At 38.7% G+C, this 24,862-nt stretch overlaps 2 protein-coding genes across 4 annotated transcripts in view; one reads left to right on the forward strand and one right to left on the reverse strand.

Moving 5' to 3' along the window:
* The first annotated feature begins 62 nt into the window (after positions 1-62).
* SLIRP (SRA stem-loop interacting RNA binding protein) lies at positions 63-7,890 on the forward strand. The gene is given in 4 exon segments (NM_001097472.1): positions 63-176; positions 2,173-2,231; positions 7,254-7,361; positions 7,793-7,890. Coding segments are annotated over 4 exon segments (336 nt in total). The 5' UTR covers positions 63-79; the 3' UTR covers positions 7,865-7,890.
* A 7-nt stretch (positions 7,891-7,897) lies between these two features.
* SNW1 (SNW domain containing 1) overlaps positions 7,898-24,862 on the reverse strand; it is a 39,875-nt gene continuing 22,910 nt past the window's right edge. For 2 of the 3 annotated variants that reach the window (XM_021099555.2, XM_084969937.1), the window contains exons 4-14: positions 22,712-22,807; positions 22,493-22,599; positions 20,963-21,067; positions 19,299-19,368; positions 18,054-18,119; positions 16,382-16,498; positions 15,416-15,557; positions 12,443-12,539; positions 10,148-10,265; positions 8,656-8,819; positions 7,898-8,570 (exon numbers count right to left, since the gene is read on the reverse strand). In XM_021099555.2, coding sequence (XP_020955214.1) covers positions 8,372-8,570; positions 8,656-8,819; positions 10,148-10,265; positions 12,443-12,539; positions 15,416-15,557; positions 16,382-16,498; positions 18,054-18,119; positions 19,299-19,368; positions 20,963-21,067; positions 22,493-22,599; positions 22,712-22,807 — 1,281 coding nt within the window. In that variant the 3' untranslated portion in view covers positions 7,898-8,371. Of the gene's footprint in view, positions 8,571-8,655; positions 8,820-10,147; positions 10,266-12,442; positions 12,540-15,415; positions 15,558-16,381; positions 16,499-18,053; positions 18,120-19,298; positions 20,124-20,707; positions 21,068-22,492; positions 22,600-22,711; positions 22,808-24,862 lie in introns of all 3 variants that reach the window. The other variant, XM_084969938.1, reaches the window with a different exon arrangement.

A 24,862-nucleotide genomic window follows, 5' to 3' on the forward strand; every position in this document is an offset into this window, starting at 1 on the left:
AGCTGATTTTCGCGCCCCCGGGTCAGACAGGTTCTTCCGGGGTCGCGACCTCAAAGCTCTAGGGTCCCTCAATTTAAACATGGCGGCTTCGGCGGCGAGAGGTGTTTTGTCGATGCGTGCCAATGTCGGTCGCCCCGTTGCGTTTGTCAGGAAGATTCCCTGGACTGCGGCCTCGAGTGAGTTGGAGATGAAGCAGGGGCGGAAATTTTAGGTTCAAGCAATCCAAGGGAGCTTGGCTTTCTGCAGAGCACTTAAATCAGCGTGGTAGTTGAATTAGGAGACTGAGTTTGCTCTTGAGCAAGCCAGAGAGTAGAAAGAAATTTCGTTTGCAGTTAGCTGTTTAGGTATGCCTCTTGAGTTTTGGGGCACGTGTTCTATCTAGGTCTCTAGGCTTTCGGAGTCGAAAGGTTTATTACTTGGAAATTCTAAGATTTACGATTTTGCGGGAACTCCGCAACTGCAGTTTTGAGTTATTGTTTTTACATTTGCTTCCCAAAACTTAAAAATCCATGCTCAATTTTGCTGATATTCATATATCAGGTCAGCTCCTTTAAACAAAGGATTGGAACAGGTGTGGATGGTAGATAGATCCATTTGTGCTTCACTTTCTCAGTATGTAGAATGCCTTGCTTAGGCCCTGTAAAACTTTGTGGAAAGGCTGAGGGGTTTCGCTAGCATCTTGCACGTGCAAGTTTCCAGATATAATGGGTTTGGACTGTATAACAAACAACTTTGGAGACAGTTTCTCTTATTCATTCATTCAGGAAACATAGTATCTATTATGTGGTAGGCACTGTTCTTGGTGCTTGCAGCTGTTTTTTCTATAACAATTGTAGGTAAAACTGTTTTGTTTATCCTCTAGTAATGTTCTGTGAGATCCTGATCTAGCCAGTTGTTTTGATCAACTATTAGAGTGCTTCAGAAATTTAGCTTCTATGGCTTGTTGAAGGATTGTTAGGTGTTTATTTATTTGGCCACGCCCAAGGCATGTAGCCCTTCCCAGGTCAGGGATGGACACCCATCCAACAGCAGCAGCCCAAGCTGCTGTAGTGACAACGCTGAATCCTTAACCCCTTGCACCACAAGAGAACTCCTAGATGCTTACTTATTCATTTGGCAGACATTGCCCTATTATGTATCAATAACTGTGGACATCATGGACTCAACACTTTGCAAGCGTTGGTGTAGTGGTGGAGGTGAGGAGACTTAAAAACAACGAATATAGGCAGTTGAACCAATGATGTTGAGACGAACTAGGGTAATGAAGCAGGTAATATGAAGTGTAAGTTAGCGAAAGTACAAGTTCAGAAGAGAAAAAAGATCATCTAGTTTTTGATTTTTAAGATTATTCACTATTCATCTTTGAGATCTCACAGGGCTACTATGTTATCTTGTCTTGCAGTTTGTAGGAGTCCAATAAAAAATAATCTGTGGATGTATTTGGCCTGGGTCTTGCAGGTTAATTTAGGCAGGAGATTGAATTACTTGCAGGTTAAAATTTAGGCAGGAGATTGAATTACTGACATATTAAAGAAGAACAGGTAAAGACAGGAGTCCACAGGACAGATACCCAGAATTTCATTTGCTGTACTAGAAAGTAACTTTGAGCCAGCAATGGAGAGTAAGGCAGTAACAACATTTTGGGTGTTCCCTGATGGCCTAGGAGGTTAGAACTCATGCTTTCACCCCTGTGGCCTGGGTTCAATCCCTGATCTGGGAACTGAGATCCCACATCAAGCTGCTGCAGCCCCTTCCCCCCAAGTAACAAATACTTAATGTAAACTTTAAATTACAAAAAAGGGATTTTATTTGGAAGTCTCTAATATAGCCAACAACACACTGTATTATAATTGTTTATCTGTCTTCTGTGTGATATTCTTATAGGGATTATAATCCGTTATGTAATACTTGCTGGGGATGAAAGATCACAGTCAACTCAGCAGCTTATCTCTCCATGTCCCTGCCCCATCACGTCCCCAAATCTAGTACATTATAGCTTTAAAATCAGTACTGTAGCTATTTCTTACATTTTAAGGCTTCAAGGAAATGCAAAATAGCTCCTGTTTACAAGAAGTTTGGGGGCTCTATGACCCCTTTTGGTTTCTGTCTATAATCTAGGATGGGCAGTGTAGGACTAACATCTCTTAAAATATATTTTCTCTTCCTAAACAGATGAGCTGAGAGAACATTTTGCACAATTTGGCCATATACGAAAGTGCATCGTACCTTTTGTGAGTATTATCTTTTAAAAAAAAGTAATAATGTTATCCTCTAATTCTTGATTTTTTTTTTTTTGTCAAAGCATATCAGTTCTATGAATTTCTAGTGGGATAAAGTGGTTCAATCTTTGTTGATTAAATTGTGGGTGATACTGATTAAAAGTTTAAAAAAAAAGGGAGTTGCCTGGTAGCCTAGCAGTTCAGCATTGTCACTGCTGTGGCTCGGTTCAATCCCTGTTCCAGGAACTTCCAAATGCCATGAGTGTGGCCCCCCAAAAAAACTTTATCCTTTTTTGAGGTATTTGTCTTAGCTTTATATTTTTGCCTAAAATTACCACAAACTTAATGGCTCAAAACAACACATACATTATCTCACATTTTCTGCAGATCATAGCTTTGCTGGGTCCTCTGTTCAGGGTTTCACCTAGCTGCAATCTAGGTGTCAGTTGGAGCTGCAGGCTCATCAGAGGCGCAGCTGGGAAAGATTGGTTTCCATGCTCCCTTAGGTTGTTGGTAGAATTTGTTTTTCAACTGTAGGACTGGATTGTTTGCTTTCTTGCAGGCTTTCAGCTGGAGACTGTGCTCAGCTCCAAAGAACTGCCTGCAGTGTCTTGTTATTTGAACGCTTATGTTTGTTTGCTTTGTCTTTTGTCCTTTTAGGGCCTCACCTGCGGTATGTGGAGGTTCCCAGGCTAGGGGTCTAATCGGAGCTGTTGCTGCCAGCCTGTGCCACAGCAACGCCAGATCCGAGCTGCATCTGCGACCTACACTATAGCTCATGGCAACTCTGGATCCTTAACCCACAGAGCAAGGCCAGGGATTGAACCTGCAGCCTCGTGTTTCCTAGTCGGATTTGTTTCTGCTGTGCCACGACAGGATCTCTGTCTTTTGTCTTTTTAGGGCTGTACCCACTGCATAAGGAGGTTTCCAGGCTAGGGGGCCAATCGGAGCCACAACCATAGCCACAGCAATGTGGGATCCAAGCCATGTCTATTACCTACACCACAGCTCTTGGCAACTTGGGATCCTCAACTCACTGAGCGAGGCCAGGGTTCGAACCCCAGTCCTCATGGATAGTAATTGGGTTTGTTAACCACTGAACCATGACGGGAACTCCTATCTGAATTCTTTGTAGGCTTTCTCCCAACATGGCAGCTTGCTTCACCGTCAGCAAGGGAGTTTCCAGTCTGCCAAGACAGTTTTATACTGTAGTTTTCGGAGTGACACCACATCATCCTTGCCATTAGAAGCATGTCATAGATCCCACCCACATTCGGGGGAGGGGATCGTACAGGGAGTAATAATAGGATGGGACATTTGGAGATCTTGGGGGCATCATGGAATTTTGCCTATTACAGTATTTTATTTTATTTTTATTTATTTTTTTGTCTTTTTGCCATTTCTTGGGACGCTCCTGTGGCATATGGAAGTTCCCAGGCTAGGGGTCCAATCGGAGCTATAGCCACCGGCCTACACCAGAGCCACAGCAACATGGGATCCAAGCCGCCTCTGCGACCTACACCACAGCTCACGGCAACGCCAGATCCTTAACCCACTGAGCAAGGCCAGGGATCATATCTGAAACCTCATGGTTCCTAGTCGGATTCGCTAAGCACTGAGCCACAACGGGAACTCCCTATTACAGTGTTTTAATAATGACTTCAGACAGTAGAGGTTAATTCTATCATAAAACTAACTGGTGGAGAATGTCTGTTTTAACCTTTATCCTCATTGAATTGAGTTCTTTTTGTGTATGTTTATATTTGTTCTATTCTTTGCTTCCTCACGAGGGTTTAGAAATAGTCTGTAAATGTGTCCTACTCATCATGGGCTGTATTTTCTGTGGACTTTCATTTGGGGTGGGGGACTGTGTACATGGCATGTGGAAGTTCCTAGGCCAGGAACTGAACCTGAGCCACAGCAGTGACAGTGCCAAATCCTTAACTGCTAGACCACCAGGGGACTCCTGTGGACTTTCTGGAATTACTGTGTTTGCAGGGTGTGATGTGAGTACACATAGAATTTACCCATGCTTCACTAAAACTGTTCCTCTCTTCATGGCACTGAAAAGGCTGTGGTAAGATATCAACATCAACTTAAAGTAACTTAAATTCTTAACTCTCGATTTAATGTTGCTTGCCTTACAAAGATTTAACCGAATCATGCATATCGAGCCTTAATGAAGGTGTAGGGAAGCCGGTACTGAAATTGTTTAGAAGTTTAACTGATACTTTCACTGAAGGGAATTTGGCAAAAATCTACCAAAACTAAGAATTTGCCTTTGCCTTGATCTAGCAATTCCATTTCTAGGAATTTATTCTACAGAAATGTGAGGTGTAGAATGTTCAGGCATTTGTTATAGTGCAGAGGATTAGGGATCCGGTATTGTCACTGCAGTGGCGTGGGTTCGATTCCTGGCTCAGGATCTTCCAGATGCTATGGGTGTGGCCAAAAAAAAAAAAAGAAGATGCTCTAAACAGCAGGGTTTAGGAGTTCCCACTGTGGCACAGCAGGTTAAGGGCCTCACATCTCTGTAAGGATGTAGGTTCAATCCCTGGCCTGGCTCAGTGGGTTAAAGATCTGGCATTGCCACAAGCTGCAGTGCAGGTCACAGAGGCAGTTCAGATCTGGTGTTGCTGTGGCTGTGGTGTAGGCCTGCAGCTTTGATTCTACCCCCAGCTCGGAAACTTGGATATGCCACAGGTGTAGCCATAAAACTAAGCAAAAAACAGCAAGGTATAATAATATTATAATTGGAAAGAATCTAAGTGTTCATCAGTGGGATTGGTTAAATAGATGATAATTCATTGATACAATGAAATCTTATAATTGAATGAAAGAATAAGTCATGTGTATTACAGACATGAAAATCTATACACTTAAAAATTACAGTTTTGGAGTTCCCCTGTGGCTCAGCAGAAACGAACCCAGCTAGTATCCATGAGGATGAGGTTGGATCCCTGGCCTTGCTCAGTGGGTCAAGGATCTGGCATTTCCATGAGCTGTGGTGTAGGTTGCAGATGCAGCTTGGATCCTGCATTGCTGTGGTGTAGGCTGGCAGCTGCAACTCTGATTCAGCTCCTAGCCTGGGAACTTCCATATGCTGCAGGTGCTGCCCTAAAAAGCAAAACAAACACCCCCCCCCAAAAAAAAACCCCTACAGTTTTAGAAAGTGTATGAAATTTGTAATTTTTTTTTCCTCCCTTTTCTAGGGCTGCTTCCCACAGCATATGGAGGTTCCCAGGCTAGAAGTCTAATCGGAGCTGTAGCCGCCAGCCTACACCACAGCCACAGCAACTAGGGATCCAAGCCACATCTGCGACCTACACCGTAGCTCACAGCAATGCCAGATCCTTAATCCATTGAGCAAGGCCAGGGATGGAACCCGCAACCTCATGGTCCCTAGTTGAATTCGTTAACCACTGGGCCACTAAGGGAACTCCTGCAATTTGTAATTTTTGAAGAGCATTTAGAAAAGTTTCTCCAAAAAGTAACATTTTTCTTTGTTGCCATTTCCCTTTTAAAAGTATAAACAAAATAATTAAGGATTAGGAGTTAAACAGATTTCAAACAAGAGAAAGCTTTGATTCTTAAAATTATGTAGTAACAGGAACAAAATTAGTTTCTAGTTAAACTCTTTGTACTCAGGTTAGAAATGTAAATTTTAACACAAAAATTTAAATGCCCTTACACATGGAAATGGCTACGTGGAGTTGAAGAGTGTTTTAGAAATTGTCATATCTATCTGAGGTAAGGAGTGAATCACTGGGACGTTACCTTCCTGTGTTCTGGGTTAATACTTAGGAATTTACCTTCCAGATATGGGGGCAATTTCTAAGAATGTGTTTTTGGGGGCAGTGCACAACATAACTTTATAAACAAGACTGATGGTGTACATTGAGTGAATCTGTCTTTTACACAGAAGGGCTAGAGGGGTGGGCAGGAAATAGCTAAGCACACTAGAATCTTTAGTGTATAAGATGTATAGAATCTGATATATAAATGTTGAATGATAAGCACAGTCTTTTGAACAAAGGGAAGTAGCAAAATTGTTTAAATTAACCAGAAGTCTAGAACTAGGTAAATAAGGGTAATTTTTTCTCCCTTTTTCATTAGGAGCATGTGGTGATGATTGTAGTAGTGGTGATTGGTTTCGGAAATTACCAGCAGTACACCTAGGTTTTAAGGCTTAATTTTCTAGTTTCTAGAAGTGAGGAAGTTAGAAACAGGAGTGCTGTTGTTTGGGGTTTTTTTTTTTTTTTTTTGTCTTTTTAGGGCCACACCTGCGGCATATGGAGGTTCCCAGGCTAGGGGTCTAATCAGAGCTACAGCTGTTGCCCTACACCACAGCCACGGCAACACCAGATCTTTAACCCACTGAGAGAGGCCGGGGATTGAACCTGTGTCCTCATGGATGCTAGTCAGATTCGTTAACCACTGAGCCATGATGGGAGCTCCAGGAAGAGTACTGCATTTTGTGATCAAATTTTCCTTGACTATTGCCCTTAATGTGATTTTTATGTAGAATGACACAGAAAGTTTATTATCCACATTTTACTTCTCCAGTGGCAGTAGAAAGAAGAGTGTAAAGATTAACACAGATTAAGCCTTGGGTAAATAGAAGAGTAAATATGTATTAAAGCAAGGTTTTTGATATCTGTTAAAATGTTATTTTATTCCATTTTGGCAGATGAAAAAGTTGGTGGCTTGTTTTGGAACTCCCGGAAACTTTCAACTTCATGATTACTAATCTCTTCTTTTTTAAATTTTTTTGTCTTTTAGGGCCAAAGCCATGGCATACGGAGGTTCCCAGGCTAGGGGTCAAAACGGAGATGTAGCTGCTAGCCTACGCCACAGCCATAGCAGCGCCAGATCTGAGCCACATCTGTGACCTACACCATAGCTCATGGCAACACCAGATTCCTGAGCAAGGCCAGGGATCAAACCTGCGTACTTGCATGTGCTAGTCAGATTTGTTTCCGCTGAGCCACGATGGGAACTCCACTAATCTCTTCTTGAATTTTGAATTTTTAGGACAAAGAGACTGGCTTCCACAGAGGTATGGGCTGGATTCAATTTTCTTCAGAAGAAGAACTTCACAATGTACTCCAACAGGAAAATCATGTTATTGATGGAGTAAAGGTAAGTATTTTTCTATATCTTATGAGCTTTCTATATATCAGTTAAATAGGTCTGAAGTATGAAATGACAGGGCCTTTAGGAGATTTGTAACAATGTTTGTTAAAGAATAGTGGTGGTGGTAGAGTGCCCAATTTTCAAAGGTCTGGAGAGGGAAGTACAGGACACTTTAATGGTTAGCAAGGTACATGTAACATGAAACAGGAGAAACAGCAGGGAGAGTGGAATTGAAATCCTGGCTTTTCTACTTACTATGTGACTTGGGGCCAAAGTGATTTATAATATTTTTAATTGAAGTTTAGGGAATTTTACATACAAGGAGCAGATAACATCCACTGAACTTCCTAGTGCTGATTCCCTAATAAAACGGCAGTTTTCAGTTTTGGTATTATTGCAGACATAGCCTTTCCTTACATTACTTGTTTGTTTTTCAGCTCCATGTTCAAGCTCAGAAACGCAAAGCTTTACAAGGCGATCAAACTTCTGATGAAGAGAAAGATTTTTGAGACTATCGTTACCTATTAAACAAAAACTGAAAATTTTGTCTAAATGTTTTTATTTGAAACAAATAGTTGCACCAAGCAGGAGATTACTTTCCCCACTCCAAATTAAAACAGAGTACAATGGGGCAAACATCATTTGGCAGGACAGTTCCAACAGGTGAACATCCTCTTTCTACTCACTGGGGTTGGGGTAACTATTCGTAAGCAGTTATTCTTAGACAAAATATTAACCCCGAAGTACTAATGTCACTCAGAAGGAAGTGGCCTTAATTTCATGTGTGGGGCAGTATAAATGCCAAAAGGTGGGAGAAGCACAAACACAACCCACTCTTTTAAAAAAACTAAATAATTCAAAGTAGAATTTTTCCATCCCCCCCTTCTGTAATAAAAAGTATTGCTGGGCTCTGACACCCAGATTTGGTTTTCATTCTGGCCATTTTACAAAGTATTCGCCCGTATGACTTGCATCATTAGGGTTATGAATAACAGTTCATACACTGAAGACAGTATCTACTCCTTCCTCCTCTTCTTGCCTTCATGCTCATGTTCCTTGGGGCGACTGCTATCTGAGGGTCTTTTAGAGCCACCGTGCTGTTTGGCTTCTTCCAAAAATTTGTCCAAACCAAAAGGATCTTCCTCAAACTGAACTGGTCCTTCTCGGCCTCTTTGTCTACGGTCTGACCCAGAAAACTCCTTGTCGGGAACGAATCTAGAGAAAAAAGAGAAAGACTATGAACTACTTTACTTTGTTTCCAGTGGCGTGGACACTGAAACTAAGCTGTTTGCCTTGGTACCTGTTAGTCTTTATTCTGGCTTCTAGGTCATCACCATACATGTCCTTGTCCAGATTTTTACTGGGCCTGTAGATATTCTGGGCCATATCTTTACCACCTCTCCAGGCTTGGTCATAAACATTGTAAATTTCATCTTCTCCACCTGCAAAACCACTGTCCATACCCTGTGGAAAATAGACAACATTAAAAATGTACATGTTATTTATTAATAAAATTTGTCAGATTTGTTTCCACTGCATTACGATGGGAACTCCTCATATGGTTTTTATAAGAATTAAGTGAAATAATAAATGAAAGTCTTAGAACAATGCCAGGAACATAAAAAGGACCCAATAACTTATTAAATAGAAGAGCTTACTCAAAATGCTACCTTCACATCTTAAAATCTCCAAGTCATAATTAACTTCCCCTCTATACACCATGAGAATCGTATACTTCTTTATTATTACAGTCTGCTTTGTCTTTATTTACGTACATATATCTTACAGTAGACTTGATGGTTCCTTGAGGGCAAGAACACATCTACCTGGAGTTCCCGTTGTGGTGCAGCAGAAACGAATCCGACTAGAAACCATGAGATTGAGGGTTCGATCTTTGGTCTCACTCAGTGGGTTAAGGATCCGGCATTGCTGTGGCTGTGGTGTAGACCGGCAGCAATAGCTCTGATTAGACCCCTAGCCTGGGAACCTCCATATGCCTCGGCTGCAGCCCTAAAAGGACAGAAGAAGAAAACAAACAAAAACACATCTGCCTTTGCTCTCATTGACTATACAGTAAATAATCAATATTGGGTGAAGTAAAACCCAAAGATACTTCAGGCCTAATGTGTCCTAGCTAGTTAATGACAACTGGGACCAGAAATTAGACTTCCTCACTAGTACTTTAGTTTTATGGCTTCACTTTTTAAAAATCCAAAGTTCATGTTTTTATAGCATTAAGACATTTTTTTTTTTTTCAAAGATCAACAACAACAAAAATAACCTGAGACTTTTGTAGGACACTGGCTCTATTTTAGAAATAAAAGAATCAACCCTTTTGTTTGTTTTCTGTTTTTTTCTTTTTTGGCCACACCTGTGCCACATGGAAGTTCCTGGCCCAAGGACTGCTTCTGAGCCACATCTGTGACATACCACAGCTGCAGCAACACCGGATCCTCAACCCACTGTGCCAGGCCAGGGATAGAACTAGCAATGCTAGAGATGAGCTGGATCATTAACAACCTGTGCCACAGTGGGAACTCCCAGAAGAAAAGTTTTAATCACCTAATTTCTTTCACTTTCTAATAGTGCCTCAAATCTTGGCTAATTCTAAGAGGTCAAATCAGAACTATTTCTACTGTCTCAAGTTACAACATGCAACTTCAAATTTTTTCCTGTCACTATGCCAGCATACTTTAGGCTGATCCAAGCCAATGATACGTTAATTTTCTTTTCCCTGAGGACTGGTATTCACATCAACACTTAAGACATGCATTTTCCTAGACGCTTAGTACCTTGGACTGGTTGAAGAGCCTTTGGTCGTACTGAACTTCATTGGAAGTCCGAGGATTGGGCACACCAAGAGCAATGACTTCACTGATATCTCGGTTTTCATTTCTCTGCAGTTTCGACCTGTTATGAAATACCACGTCACAGAGTGAAAACTCTTCACAGAACAAGCTGAATTTCAAGTTAAATACAACCAATCTCAGAAGCAGAGAAAATGAGTATATCCTGTTCACATCTTGTGAACATATATTCCTTGATAATGCATAATTGGGATGGCAGCTCTTACAGCATTTCAGATACATGATGATTAGATGAGACAGGGTTTTACAATCAGGCTTCCTGATAGTGGAAAAGAACTGCCAAGAGACTGCATTTGCTAAGACCAGTGGCAAAGAGCTTGCTGCTTATGTTTTCTTCTAGGAATTTTATGGTTTAAGGTCTTATATTCAAATTCTTAATCCATTTTGAATTAACTTTTCTTTTTATCTTTTGTCTTTTTAGGGCCGCACCCACGGCATATGGAGGTTCCCAAGCTAGGGGTCGAATTGGAGCTACAGCTGCCAGCCTATGCCACAGCCACAGCAACACCAGATCCGAGCTGCATCTGTGTCGTACACCACAGCATGCCAGATCCTTAACCCACTGAGTGAAGCCAGTGATCGAACCCAAAACCTCATGGCTCCTAGTTGGATTCGCTTCTGCAGCGCCATGATGGGAACTCCTGTTTTGAGTTAATTTTTGTGCATGGTGTAAGATAGTGGTTTGGTTTCACTCTTTTGCATGTAGCTGTCCAGTTTTTCCAACACCATCTACTGAAGAGACTATCCTTTCTCAAGAGAATCATTCTTCATATGGAAGTCTTTAACTTGAGCAATCCCCTTATAATGCATGCTGAGATATAAAACCACTATGGTCTATATCTGCTATTACTATAAAGGGTTAGGGGGTCTGGATACAAATTAGAAACATTTTCAATAAGCTAGAATCAGTTCTTTGCCTAACCACATTTAGTAATTTTATCCTATTAGAATTCTGAGGAAAAAGATGTCAATGACTGGATTACTTGGTATGATTTTTGACATTCAGGTTAACTTAATTCCTCTCCTGTTTCAGTTATATATGCAATCCACATTGCAATGATACCATGGTAACTGTCATAATTTATTTTACTTGAGGCTCAGGTCTTAAAATGATTTCTATAGACAATCTAATTTTCATCCAATCACAAGTTTACACATTTTCTATGTTATCAATTCTCACAGTCACTGTACTAGTTTTAAGGGCTCAATTTATCTACAGAGCCATTTTGATTTTTATAGCTTAGGAATTTCAGACTTAGAGTGTCATTAACTGTGTACTTTCACACTTCACTCCTCTCTCTTCTATACTGTACACTTAAACACAACTCTAAATTCAGATTTTCTGCTCCTCCATGATTCCACTTATTCAGGGAAATGAAATATGCCATTAAACAAAAAAGAACATCACCAGTAGGAATCTGTTTAATATACGACTTGGGAAAATAGATTGTTATCAGCTCATAGGATAATGAGAGCAAGGGAGACTGCTCATTTGGAAAGAAAATGTTTTATATTTGCATTTAACCCTCACTTAGAATTCTTCCTCAGTATCACAGCATTTCTTCCAACTTTTCAGCAATTTCAGTCCTCAGCCTTTGGCAAGCCACAAACTTCACCGAGTTTATTCCAAGTCCCCAAACATGTGTTTCTTTTGTTCTATACAAGTCTGTACCTATTAAGAGCACTCCCAATTTTCCCAAGTAATTTCATAGGAGAGCTTTGTCTTTCTGAATTTGAAGTGAAACTCATGAGAAGAGGCTGACTTTCACTTCTTATAAAACCTGCTCTTCTGCCCCATTGTAGTTGGCAGAGAACTCTGCATGTAAAATGATCTCAATAAAGGTATAGCAGCTATTTCCTGTCTAGAGGAACAGGTACATGATAAATTTGTCTCACCATGTGAAACAGAAGAAGAATAGGCCAGAATAGGCCTATGATTACTTTGTCTCACAAACAACATCTGAATTCCATTTTCTATATCCCCATCATTCTCAAGTCTGACTCTACAAGGTGATGGAAGAAAAGATTACTTCTAGGAATAGTTCTTCTGCTAAGATAGACTAAACAGTTAAACGTAAGAAAATAAGTGCTGATTTATTAAGTTATCACACTAAAGAGGAAAGAGTGAAGCAAATTGGTCTTAGTGGACTTAAACCTTCTCTCTAACAGGTTCATGAAGGCCACTCTTCATGATTTGCATTCATCTCTAACAGCACCTACCTCTTATCAGGAGCTGCCCTGGAAAGATTCCGGTCATGCTGTCTCTCTTTTCGCCTGTCATGCCGGATTTCATCCCTCTCACGTGCCTCCCCATCCTCTGTATGGGCACAATTGAGAATTACTTCATCACTATACTGCCCATTAATGTTTTGAGCAAAAGAATGTTCTTTAACCTTAGAAAAATCCATGAACTTCTCTGTAGACACACTCAGCCCTTCTAATCTTACCTACAGCTAATTGAGAGCCAATGGTATTGGTTTAATTTTTGAATGTGAATTGCAGAATCATGCATGCAGCTAAGTGTTCAGGCATAAAGTCTACTGCTGTCTTTAATTTACTTTGAAATACATCAAGGTAGTAAGATGGATTGATAGATGGAGAGAGAGCTGAGTAGTTGTGATAAAGCAAATTTAGCCATGCTAATTGTTTTTAAAAAAATGTTAACTGTAGAATCTAGGTGGTGAAGGTATGGGTGTTCACTACACAATTCTTTCAACTTTTCTATGTGTTTTTAAAATTTCATAATAAAATATCAGGAAAAAAGAATTATGCAAAGTTCACCCTTATATTTTCAAAGACTGACTTTGAATAAAGAACCTTGTGCTCGTGGTCCACAGGGGCTGCTTGCAACTTGATCTCTACTGTATTTATGTCTATCTTCATTTTCTCTACCTACCTTTTCCAGGCTTAAGGGACAGAGTGTAGATAAAGACGGGATATAGCGCAGAGCATGAGCTCTAGAGACAGCTTGTCTGGATTCAGATCCCGATTTTAAGAGTTCCCTTGTGGTGCAGCAGGTTGGGAATCTGGCATCATGGCTGTGGCTCAGGTTACTGCTGTGGTATGGGTTCAATTCCTGGCCCAGAAACCTCTACATGCCACAGGCATGGCCAAAAATAAATAAATAAATAATCCTGATTCTATGACAGACCAGCAATGTGAAATTGTGCTGATTGCTTAACCCCTCTGAACCTCGTCTCCCTCTTCTGTAAAACAGTGACAGTAATAGTATGACTGCATAGGGCTGCTGTAAGGATTATATAAGGTACTGTGTGTAAAGTGCTCAAAATGGTGCCTGCCATAATAAGCACTCAAAAAATAGCTTTTTATTAATATCTGGCAAGAGGTTTTTAAAACTTTTAATGTCTCAATCTTTTTTTTTTTTTTTTAAATTGCTATTCTGTTGGTTTTTAAAATCAGTTTAGAGAAGTTAGATATAGGGGAGTTTTTCACTTTGAATTACCTTCAGTGGCTAGGTATACAACAGGGAGGTTTTTTTATTTTGCCTCATTGAGTCGTTTCTGTATGATTCAAGCAAGTGGATTACTACTTACAACCCTCGTTACTTCTCTAGAGTTGAACTCTAGACTCCTATAACCAAACTGCCTGCTTGATACCTCCATTTCAAACTTAACACATTCACAACTAAACTCCTAGTCTTTCTCTCCCTAACCTCTTTCCCCTGTTAGTAATGGCAACTCAATCCTCAATTTCTTAGGTCAAAAGTTCTGTAGTCATCCGTGACTCCTTTTCTCTCATTCCTTACCTAATCTATAAGCAAACTGTATCAGCTCTCCTTCCAAATCTGACCATGTTTTCACTATCTCTCATTAGTATCTCTCATCAGGATTACTGAAGTAGCCTCCCAAATGGTTTCCCTGCTTCTCCAAATAGCCATTCCATCGTCTTCTAATATATGCAAGATCATGCCACTCTACTCAAAACCCTTGAAATTGCTTCCCTTGTTACTTGAAGTAAAAACCATGTTCTTACAATGGCTAAAAGGCACACAAGATCTGGCCACTCTACCCTAACTACTCCGACACCTCCTCTCCTACTACTTAGCTTTCTCACGCTAATCCAGCCATACTGGCCTCCTGCTTCTCCTTGAGCACACCAGGTATACACTGAACTCAGGGCCTCTGCACTTGCTGTTCCTTTTATCTGGGATGCTCTTGCCTCAGATGTCCACATGGCTCACTTCCCTACTTACTTGAGTGTTTGTGCTAATGTTACCACCTTGGAAGTGAGGCCTTTTCTGATCACGTTCTCCTTCTCACATATTTATATCCCTTCTGTTTTATTTTTTATCCATAACGGCTACTATCTTCTAATATATTATATATGATTAACTTTTTGGGGTCTGTCTTCACTCAAATGTTCACTGTTATATCTATCTGTGTAGTAGAAAACTTTGTGTCTAATAGAGAACCTTCACATAGTAGGTGCTCAATATGAATGAATGAATGATTATACTAGTCTAAGATTTATTAATGAAAAAAAAACCACCCTCATAATTTTCTTGCACTAGAATTAGTCTTCTCACTCTGAATTAATATACTAATGTAGTTTACTAAATTTAAACTGGAGAGAAAAATACTGGCAGATTTGATTAAACGCCTACAAGACAGAAAAACTGGATTCATTTTTTACCATATAGGTGAGCTGAATTATTCAGTTGGTGATCTCATTTCTCTAAGTTTCAAGAAAATTAAAATTAGAGAAAATCAAGCCTATCATTTGAGTATTAAGTGATTTTAAAATTATTTATTTATATATTTGATGTTTTTTTGGCCGTGCCTGTAGCATATGGAAGTTCCTGGGCCAGGGAATCAAACCTGTGCCCCAGCAGTGACCCAAGCTGCTGCAGTGACAACACTGGATCCTTAACCTGCTGCACCACAAGAGAACTGCGAGTAATATGTGATTTTTAAAAGTATATTGCTAGTTAGAACTCTAAAACTTCTGGTGTATTCCAATATTAAAGCTCCACATTTATATATACATTCTCTGTTTTCTACCACTTCAGCTTAATAAGGCAGAAATTACTTTCCTTTTTACATTATTTCTGAGAAACCCACTTTTTCTTCATATGTACATATTGCTTCTGTACACAGTTAAAAAAAAAGATTTTAAAAAATGAGATATATATTGTCCACAAAGTAAATCCAATAAGTAGTGAGTATGTCATACCTTTTTCCACATGGGTTTTGATCCCAGCTCTTCTCTCCCTGGCTTTCTGGGCCATTTCTCTAAGTTTCTCTTCATGTTTCTCTTTTTCTTTTTGAGCCATCTTTCTCTCTACTTGAGCACGCATTTCCACAGCTTCACGAGCCTATTAATTCAAATTTATTATTACTGATAAAATAAAGATTCTTGTCCATCAAAAGATAACTTCCTAGAAGACAGTGTAAACTTAGTATTATCACTCTGGGAAATGTTTTAGTGGCTGAAACTATACTGACCCCAATCAATCTTTTAAGTCAGTGTTTCACTAATGCTTTCTCAGAAACAATCTAAAAAATAAAATTAAACAAGATTCCAATAAAGCAATTTTCAACATTAATAATAGGAACTGTTTATATTTTCAAAATCAATCAGATCACCTCAAAATAAAGCCTTAGCGTAGATGTGCAAGAAATAATTTTGTAAGTTAAAGGTGCTCACTGTGGTACAGAAGACATACTTTTCTATGTTTTATATACACACCATGATGTATGTAAACTTCAAAGACACATATTAATACTATAATATTAATAGACAGCCAATACTATGATTAGCATTTTCCATAGCATTCATTAGAATGTTTATTTGCCCTTCCCTGCTACTGACCTTCTGGGAGAAATCTACATTTAAAATAGAGAAAAATTATGAAACCTACAAAGAGCAGATGGCAATCTTCACAAACTGGGATCAGCCTAGTGATCCATTATTCTGGAACGTTGTAAGGAAGCTGAATCACCAGTGGTGGGATATGTGTATGAGTCTACAAAGGCTGAGACCAGGCACAGAGCTGCAACCAGCACCTGTCAAATCCGGAACAGGTGAGAGCCTCTTTAGGTACTAAGCCATGCAGCTAAAATAACAGTATCTTGGGTGACTGAGAATGGATTTACAAATTATCAAGTGCGTTAAACAATTTAACTATACTAGACCCACCTTCCGATCAGCAATGTAAAGGGCTTCAGCCAATTTTGCAAAGTTTTCATTGATGTGAACTGTCTGCAGTCCTCTTCCATCAGCAGCCAGACGTTTATCTAAGGGAATTGTATAACCCTAGGGTGAAAGAAGACGGAAATCACTGGTCATAGAAGAGTGGTAAAAGATTCTTTAAAATTAAATTTAAATGTCTATTTTGATAACTGTTTAATTAAAGTTCTTTTCCTTCACAATTAAGCAACAACGCCAACAGTTAACACTGACTTTTGTGTGGAGGACTGTTTAAGCACGTTACATCCCTGGTCTCATTTAACCTTCACAACAACTCTATGATTAAATTCTATTAATTAAATTTCAGAGATAAAGATACTCAGGTAAAGACCTTAGGTAATTATCCCCAAGGTCACACAGTTAATAAACAGATGAGTTAGGTCTTAAAACTTGGGCAGTGAGATTTCAGAGTCCAAGTTCTGGGAATACAGATTTTTCATCTTAAAATTGTGGATTATAATAAAAGAAAATCAGTATCAAATAGCTAAATAGTTGTTCATCAAGTAAATGTAACAGTCACACAAAGGTAAAACAAAGCACTTAAATCATAGTGTTTATAGGTAGCTTAATCTGCAGTAGCAATTTTTTTTTTTCTTTCTGGCTGCACAGTGGCTTGATGTGGGATCTCAGTTCCTAGAACAGGGACTGAACCTCGGCCACAGTGATGAAAGCACTGAATACTAACCAATAGACCACCAGGCAACTCCCCTGCCGTACTGCTTTAATGACTTGTCAGGTTCTTGGAACCCCGTTTTAGTAAATGGAAAAAAGTCCGCTAGACAACTAAGATTGTGCGTGCTGAAGTTTTGCATCCTATTTCAACTCAAGAAATATGTTCGAACATTCATGTAACTTGCCAGCTTAGCTTTATTTTTCCAGATTTCTGACTAAACTCTCAAATAATGATCTCTACTACAAGATCTTTATTCCCAATGCAATGAATTGTTATAGAGTCAGCTCAAGATACCCCAGAATTATATAGATATTAATCAATCCAAATTAGATCACCCAACAATCTTTTTGTTTCAGGATGAGTATATAACTTCCTTTAAGAAATAATTTACATTTAAACCATGGGTTAAGATGGCCTTCTTCAGCTATCAAAAACAGAGTAATGAAATACGACTTGGAAGAAAAGGGGAAATAGTGATCAGGAAATTTATTCTGCATTATTTTATAGCTTCTTCATGACTCCTGGAAGTTTTGATGATTAGTAGAGATATATAGGATTTAAAAAGCTCACACATGCCCTGTTTTATAATAAAGTTACTTAAATTGGTTCGACTCCTTTCAGGAAGAATTTTAGATATAAATTTGAATTTTCTAAAGAATACTATCTCTCACTGATATGTTATTTTATTCCATCCATTCCTTCCCTACAACCTTCTGATACCTACAATTTACTCAGAGAATCTACATGGTATTCATGTGCCTGTCATTCTAACGTTTTTACTACATTAAAAAAGAGAAAAGTCATATAAACTGGGTCTACCTTCTTGAAAACCTTCAGCTAAATGAGATGCTGAGGTTTCAACTAAAGTTACCCAGGCTGAAGGTCCTTCCTGGGTATTTTCCAGGAGGTTATGATACTAAGAGATTGATTTTATGACAAGTTAATTACCTTTGCATTTTTCCAGTTTGAAATACAAGGAGGAATCTTCCACTCTTGTTGTTCCTTGACGGTCATCTGAGTTGAGAAAAGAGAGAAAGAAAAGACATTTTTAGATTTATAATCCAGCTAAAAAATCTAACCCTAATCTTTCTCTTCAAAGACAGCTCAATATACACTGACATATGGATGGATTTAGCCAAAGGCCCTAATTCCATTTGTTTAGTGGCACTATATACTATATTCGCATATCATGGATTCTAGTAATAACTGTAATATAAAAAATGGAAAATAATCTATGAATAATTTTTGGCAGTAATAAATGCTGATTAGTATTTTTACAGATTTAGAGTGGTGGGGGAGTTCCCTTTGCGGCTCAGCGGAAACAAACTCGACTAGTATCCATGAGGACATGGGTTTGATCCCTGGCTCTGCTCAGTGGGTTAAAGGATCCAGCATTGCTGTGACCTGTGGTGTAGGTCACAGACATGGCTCTGCTGTGGCTGAGGCATAGGCCGGTAGCTACAGCTCCAATTCAACCCTTAGCCTGGGAGCTTCTGTATGCCTCGAGCGCAGCCTAAAAAGACCAAAAGAAAAAAAAAGTTAAAAAAAAAAAAAAAAACTTCAGCTGAAAATTTGTTCTTATTTTTATTTTTAAAAAGTTTATGGCCTCACCTATGGCATATGGAAGTTCTCAGGCCAGGGACTGAATCCGAGCCACAGCTGCAACCTAAGCTGCAGCTGTGGCAATGTTGGATCCTATAACTCACTTCATTAGGCCACGAACTGAACACACACATCCGCAGTGACCTGAGCCTCTGCAGTTGGATTCTTAACCCAATGCACCATAGCAAGAACTCCTGAAAACCTGTTCTTTTAGTTGTGTAATAAAACACAGCTAAAAAACAGTCACTTGGAATATCAATCACATACCTAATGATCCCAGGTACTTATTTCCTATAACTATGATGATATCCTTCTTGTCAAAGAGCAGACCCTTTTCATTCCATTAAAAGCAGGAATCAGGTTAATAATTAAACTAAGAGCTAACATTTTACATACATTCTCATAGGCACTCTGAAACTATGCATTATAGTTCTGGGTAGGTTCCTATTGATTTTGAAAAATATTAAAGAAACAATAAGTGGTGAAATGTAACTATACAAGCATCTATTCTTTATTCTATGGGAGTTTATTTATAAATTTAGTAATCATGACTACAAAAAAAGAAAAATTTCAAACTAGAGCTAAGATTACCTTTCGGCTAGGAGAATGCATCACAGGTGCAGGAGGAGAAGGTGGTCCCCGGGGAATTTTCTTATTAATCCTGAAGGATAAAGCAAAGCACAGCAGTGATAAACATTTTTCTTTTTTAGTTAATTTGTCTCAAGCCTCCCCTCCTCGCTTTTATTATGTAAAGTGTCGAACAGATATCAAACAGATACATTCGTGTATATTGAATGTTATCTGTCCATCTATTATATAGTAGTGTGCAGCTGCAGCAATGCAGGATCTTTAACTGAGCTGGGCTAGGGACTGAACCTGCATCTCAGGGCTCCAGAGACTCTGCTGATCCTGTTGAGCCACAGCAGGAACTCCATGATTCTATTTTAGAAGGTTCCTTGGGAAAGGCAAAGTGGGAGTTTTGAAGGGCATCCTAAATTCAAGTCCTCATATAAATGTCCAGACTCTAAGTGTGAGTAGGGTTATCATATTGTAAAATGCCTAGGTAGCAATTCAGGGGGAAGATAGTTGTTTTCCTCAAAAGTTGTTTTGCTCATCACAACCACTCAGCTTCAATAATTATTAAAACACAGCCAACTCTGTCATCATCATTAACCACTTCTCCACAATATCATCTCATCGAGTAATATATTCCTTCCTTTAAAAAAAAACAAAACAAAAAAACCAGAGTTCCCATTGTGGAGCAGTGGTTAACGAATCCAACTAGGAACCATGAGGTTGTGGGTTTGATCCCTGGCCTTCCTCAGTGGGTTAAGGATCTGGTGCTACCGTGAGCTGTGGTGTAGGTTGCAGACGCAGCTTGCTCCCAGATGTGGCTCGGATCTGGCATTGCTGTGGCTGTGGCGTAGGCTGGCAGCTGTAGCTCCGATTAGACCCCTAGCCTGGGAACCTCCATATGCCACTAGTGCGGCCCTAAAAAAAGGACAAAAAAAAAAAAAAAAGCTTTCCTGAGGTACAACCAATGTGCAGTCAATTATACATACTTAAAGTGTCAGCTGGATTAACTTTTGACACATGTAAAGACCTGTGAAACCATTACCAATCAAAATATACATTATTCCCAAGTTTCTGCATGCCCCTTTGCCTATCCCTCTTCTTCCTCTCCTCATCTCTTCAGCTTCCCGCCTTCCCTAAAGGCAACCAATGATCTACTTCCGAGCATTATAGTTTTGTCTGCCTTTTCTAGAGTTTTATATAAAAGGAATTTATAGTATATACACTTGTTTTTGTTTGGCTTCTTTCACATAGCATAACTGAAATTTACCTATGTTATTGCATTTATTAAAGTTTATGTCTTGTTTTTTTCTTTTGCTTTTTTCGGGCCGCACCCATGGCACATGGAGATTCCCAGGCTAGGGGTCTAATCGCAGGTACAGCAGTCGGCCTACACCACAGCCATAGCAATGTAGGATCCGAGCCACATCTGTGATCTACAGCACAGAGGTCACGGCAATGCTGGATCCTTAATCCACTGAGTAAGGCCAGGGATCAAACTTGCAACCTCATAGTTCCTAGCCAGATTCGTTTCCACTGTGCCAAAATGGGAACTCCAAAGTTTATTTCTTTTTATTGCTCCATACTATTCCATGTATAGATGGATTTGGATGTTGGACATTTTCCTCCTTTGATATCTTTTTAAAGAACAGTGCTCCCTTCCCATGAAACCACCTACTTACTTGAACCTTGGAGGCTCCATTGGATCTTTCTGCATTTCTACCATCCGAATAACTCTCTGTTTAGCTCCAGAGTTGAAAGCCACTCCTTGTTGAGATGGTGTGTATCTGAAGAATGTACATGAAATAAAGGTGTTACTAGTTCAAGTTTTCAACAGATATTTTTCTTCTATTAGAATCCTAAACTGAACTACACTGTCAATTACTTTCACAAGATAAACTGCAAAGTATTTAGGCAGAACAGATAGTAATGGAGATAAGAAAACTAACAGCAATTGTGAGTTACAAGCAAAATGTAAACTAGAGTTGTATTAGTTTGGAAATAATCCATCCCAGTCCCTTTTGAACCATGGAAGGCCCAGTGCTCAATTTCATGGATAAGAGGTCTAGAAAATAGTACCTGTTTGTATGCCTGCATTTGAGGAAAAAATACCCCATAATATTCTCAGCAAGCAACTTAGAGTTAGTAGTTTTTTGACTAATCATAGGTTGTAAAACAGAAAAATAATGGCAGCTGCTCTACCAGCTCTGAATTTTCCCTTAATATTTATAGGTAAATCATCTTTCTACACAAAGATTTTTAGTGGAGTAAAATCCCTTAAAATTTAGAAGTATTCGAAGGATGGCTATTATTATATAAGTGATATTATTAATATTTATAATACACTATTAATATTTATAATATACTATAATCAATTATTATACAATTATAATATCATTGTATTATAATACACACACACACATCTGGCCACTCCCATGGCATATGGAAATTCCCAGGCCAGGCTCTGAATCTGCACCACAGCAGCAACTCAAGCCACAGCAGTGACAAGGCCAGATACTTAATGCTCTAAGCTACCAAAGAACTCCTTGTATTATACAATATTAACAAAATATTAATGTTATTACATAAATATATAACATGCTAATGTTACTGCATATATTATATAAATAGATACTATATAAATGTAAATATATATTGTTATAAATATAAATGAAAATTTATAAATAATCATTACAGTTTGGATTATACACTATAATTGTTAATTTCCTTTTGTCTTTTTTTTTTTGCTTTTTAGGGCTACACCTGTGGGATATTGAAGTTCCCAGGCTATGGGTTGAATCAGAGCTACAGCCTCTGGACTATGCCACAGCCACAGAAATGCAGGATGCATGCTGAGTCTGCAACCTACACCACAGCTCATGGCAATGCCAGATCCTTAACCCACTGAGTGAGGTCAGGGATCGAACCCACACTGCATGGTTACTAGTCAGATTTGTTTCTGCTGAGCCACCATGGGAACTCCAACATAACTGTTAATTTCTAAAAACAAAAAAATCTTTAAGACAGCAAAACAGCGAATATATTAAAAAATTCTGCTTTCAACTGTCTGTACAAAGAGTCAATAGACTTCAAGTCATCATTCAAAAAAATCGCATTTATAATTGTGACTATGGAGAGTGAAAGAATACCAGGAACTCCAATTCCATTTACTTCCAACATGAAACTTAAAAACTTCCAGGCATGATTCATACCGGATATACTGAGCAGGAGCCAGTTTATCAGCTGCTCGGACTGGCATGGCAGCAGCAACTTTCTGCGATACAGATTTTTCTAAAGCTACCCTTGTCTTTTCTGTTATCTGAAAAAAGAAACACCATATTGAGTGGTTTGGAAGTTACTAAAGATGTAAATAAAGAAATAAAGATGTAAATATATGTATGAAATAATTATGTATATCAATTCTTAGTTACCTCTTTAATGGCTTCTTCATCAGGTCTTTGCAGGTCTGGGTCATCTGCATTCATGACTTCCTTGGGAACCAGGTCAGTGTACTTGCTATAAATGACCTAAAATGTTCAAACACAAGCAGGCTTAAGAAAAGCAATGAAAAAAGCAACCTCATTAAGTCATTTCAGAAGTCAACATGTCCTCTCAGCACACTTATAAATTTAGGACACAGATTTTGTCTTTTAGATTTTAAAACCAAGGAAGCTTAAAATATATACACAAATTGCTGCCCTGGCTATAAAAGTTAATAATTTTCCTCTGACCTCATGCATTTAAATTATTTTAGATCTTCTAATCAAGTCAGTATCCAAATAAATTGTGCCAACAAAATCTTATGCATCAATGATCCCTATTTTTGAGGCTCACTAGGACTTGAAATTAATGATGATATAAATTGCCTATAGCACCATTATCTTGGATTAAATGCTCATTGAAATTTAAGTCAGGTTACTGAATAATTTCCAAATTCAGTGGGCCTAAAAAATATCATTGACCTCACCCTACTTATAATGTTTGTCTTTTATGGCATCAACTCTATTCATAGGCTAAGAAAATGAACATATGCTATGATCAAAAAACCCAGAACACTTTCTTCCATAAAAAAATTAAATATAACACCTTATTTTACACTCATTATCCAAATTTAGGACTGGTATCTGATTAGTAGGTCTCTGCCAAATACTGCCAAATGGAGTATTACTGACTTTCATGTACATCTCTACTTCTTGAACACTTCCATAAAAACTTACACTGCAGATTTTATATAAAAATAGAGGTATTGGAAATTTAACAAATAAGCAGCATTCAAGATTGTGCTGCTTGAGTCAGGAATTTTTTGATGAACATACAGAGAAAGAACAACTTATAAATATGAAAGAAAACCAAGTTCCTGGGCACTTGAAATCTTAAAAAAAATCTGCAGAAGAAAATGTTTACTACTGCACATCAAAGCCTTATATCAATACTTGCATTCTACCATGGTATTTCTTAAAATAGCTTAAAGGAAATGCATGCTATGCTTAATTTCTCACTTTGAACAAGAGCAAAAAAAACCTGACCTGGCTTTGCCTAGAACTTTAACTCTCCTAGTACCTCTGCCCCTCATTCATTATGCTTCTAGTCACATGGGCTCTTCCGTTTTTTGAACACAACTTGCTTTCCCCTAAATCTAGGCCTTTGTAGACTGTTGCTCCTAGTTCAAGTGGATTCTCAACCTAAGTCTTGGTTCAAAGGTCATGCAAAGGTGAGGGTTCTTGACTACTCTTGATAAAGAAGCAACCCCTTCCCATCCAATCATTCAGTGTCACAGAACTCTGCTACTCTCTTCAAACATTGCTCACAGTATGAAATTATTTATTTTAGCCATACTTTGGGCATGTGGAAGTTCCTGGGCTAGGGATCAAACCTGCGCTGCAGGTGTGACTTGTGCCTCAGCTGTGGCAACAACAGATCCTTAACCCGCTGCACCTCAAGGGAACTTCCTACTTATCTATTTTATTTATTTATTTTTTACTTATCCACTTTAAAATGTTTATCTGTCTTCCTTATTAAATAATAATAGTAAACACTTATTAAGCACTTATTTTGTGCCACTGTTCTTTTGCTTTATATATATAAACTAAGTTTCATATCAACCTTATAAGGTGTGCACAATGACTATACCAATATTACTGATGAGGAATCCCTTATTCATTAAAGTACCTCCAGTGTTTAGAACAATGCCTGATCCACAGGAGGCATTCAGTCAATATTTTTTGTACAAATTAATTATGTATAACTTTTAGAGATGCTCTATTCTATGCTAAAGGTAAGTATATTTTAGGCCCTGCAGAATGTTCTATATAAGCTCTTGATCTCCTGGAAAATACTGTATCATGGCTATAGATTGAATCTCTAGCTTGTTTTTCTCAGGAATGAGAAAAGGATCAGGTGAGAAGTGTAGATAAGTTACCAAAAAACATGTCTCCCGATATGGGAACTACTAGTGTCACCAAGCTCTCAGTGTGTTCATTTTGGAAGGGATCCTAATGCACACTCCAGTGAGAAAAGCAAGGCTCAGTGCATTCAGATCACACAGCTAGTAACTGACCTCAAAAATCTTTATTTATTTTCAG

This window comes from Sus scrofa, chromosome 7 (assembly GCF_054392235.1).
Source record: "Sus scrofa isolate SSC_HxYL_T2T_F1_AM1 chromosome 7, Sscrofa_HxYL_maternal_Yorkshire_Landrace_v2.0, whole genome shotgun sequence".
Lineage (NCBI taxonomy): Eukaryota > Metazoa > Chordata > Mammalia > Artiodactyla > Suidae > Sus > Sus scrofa.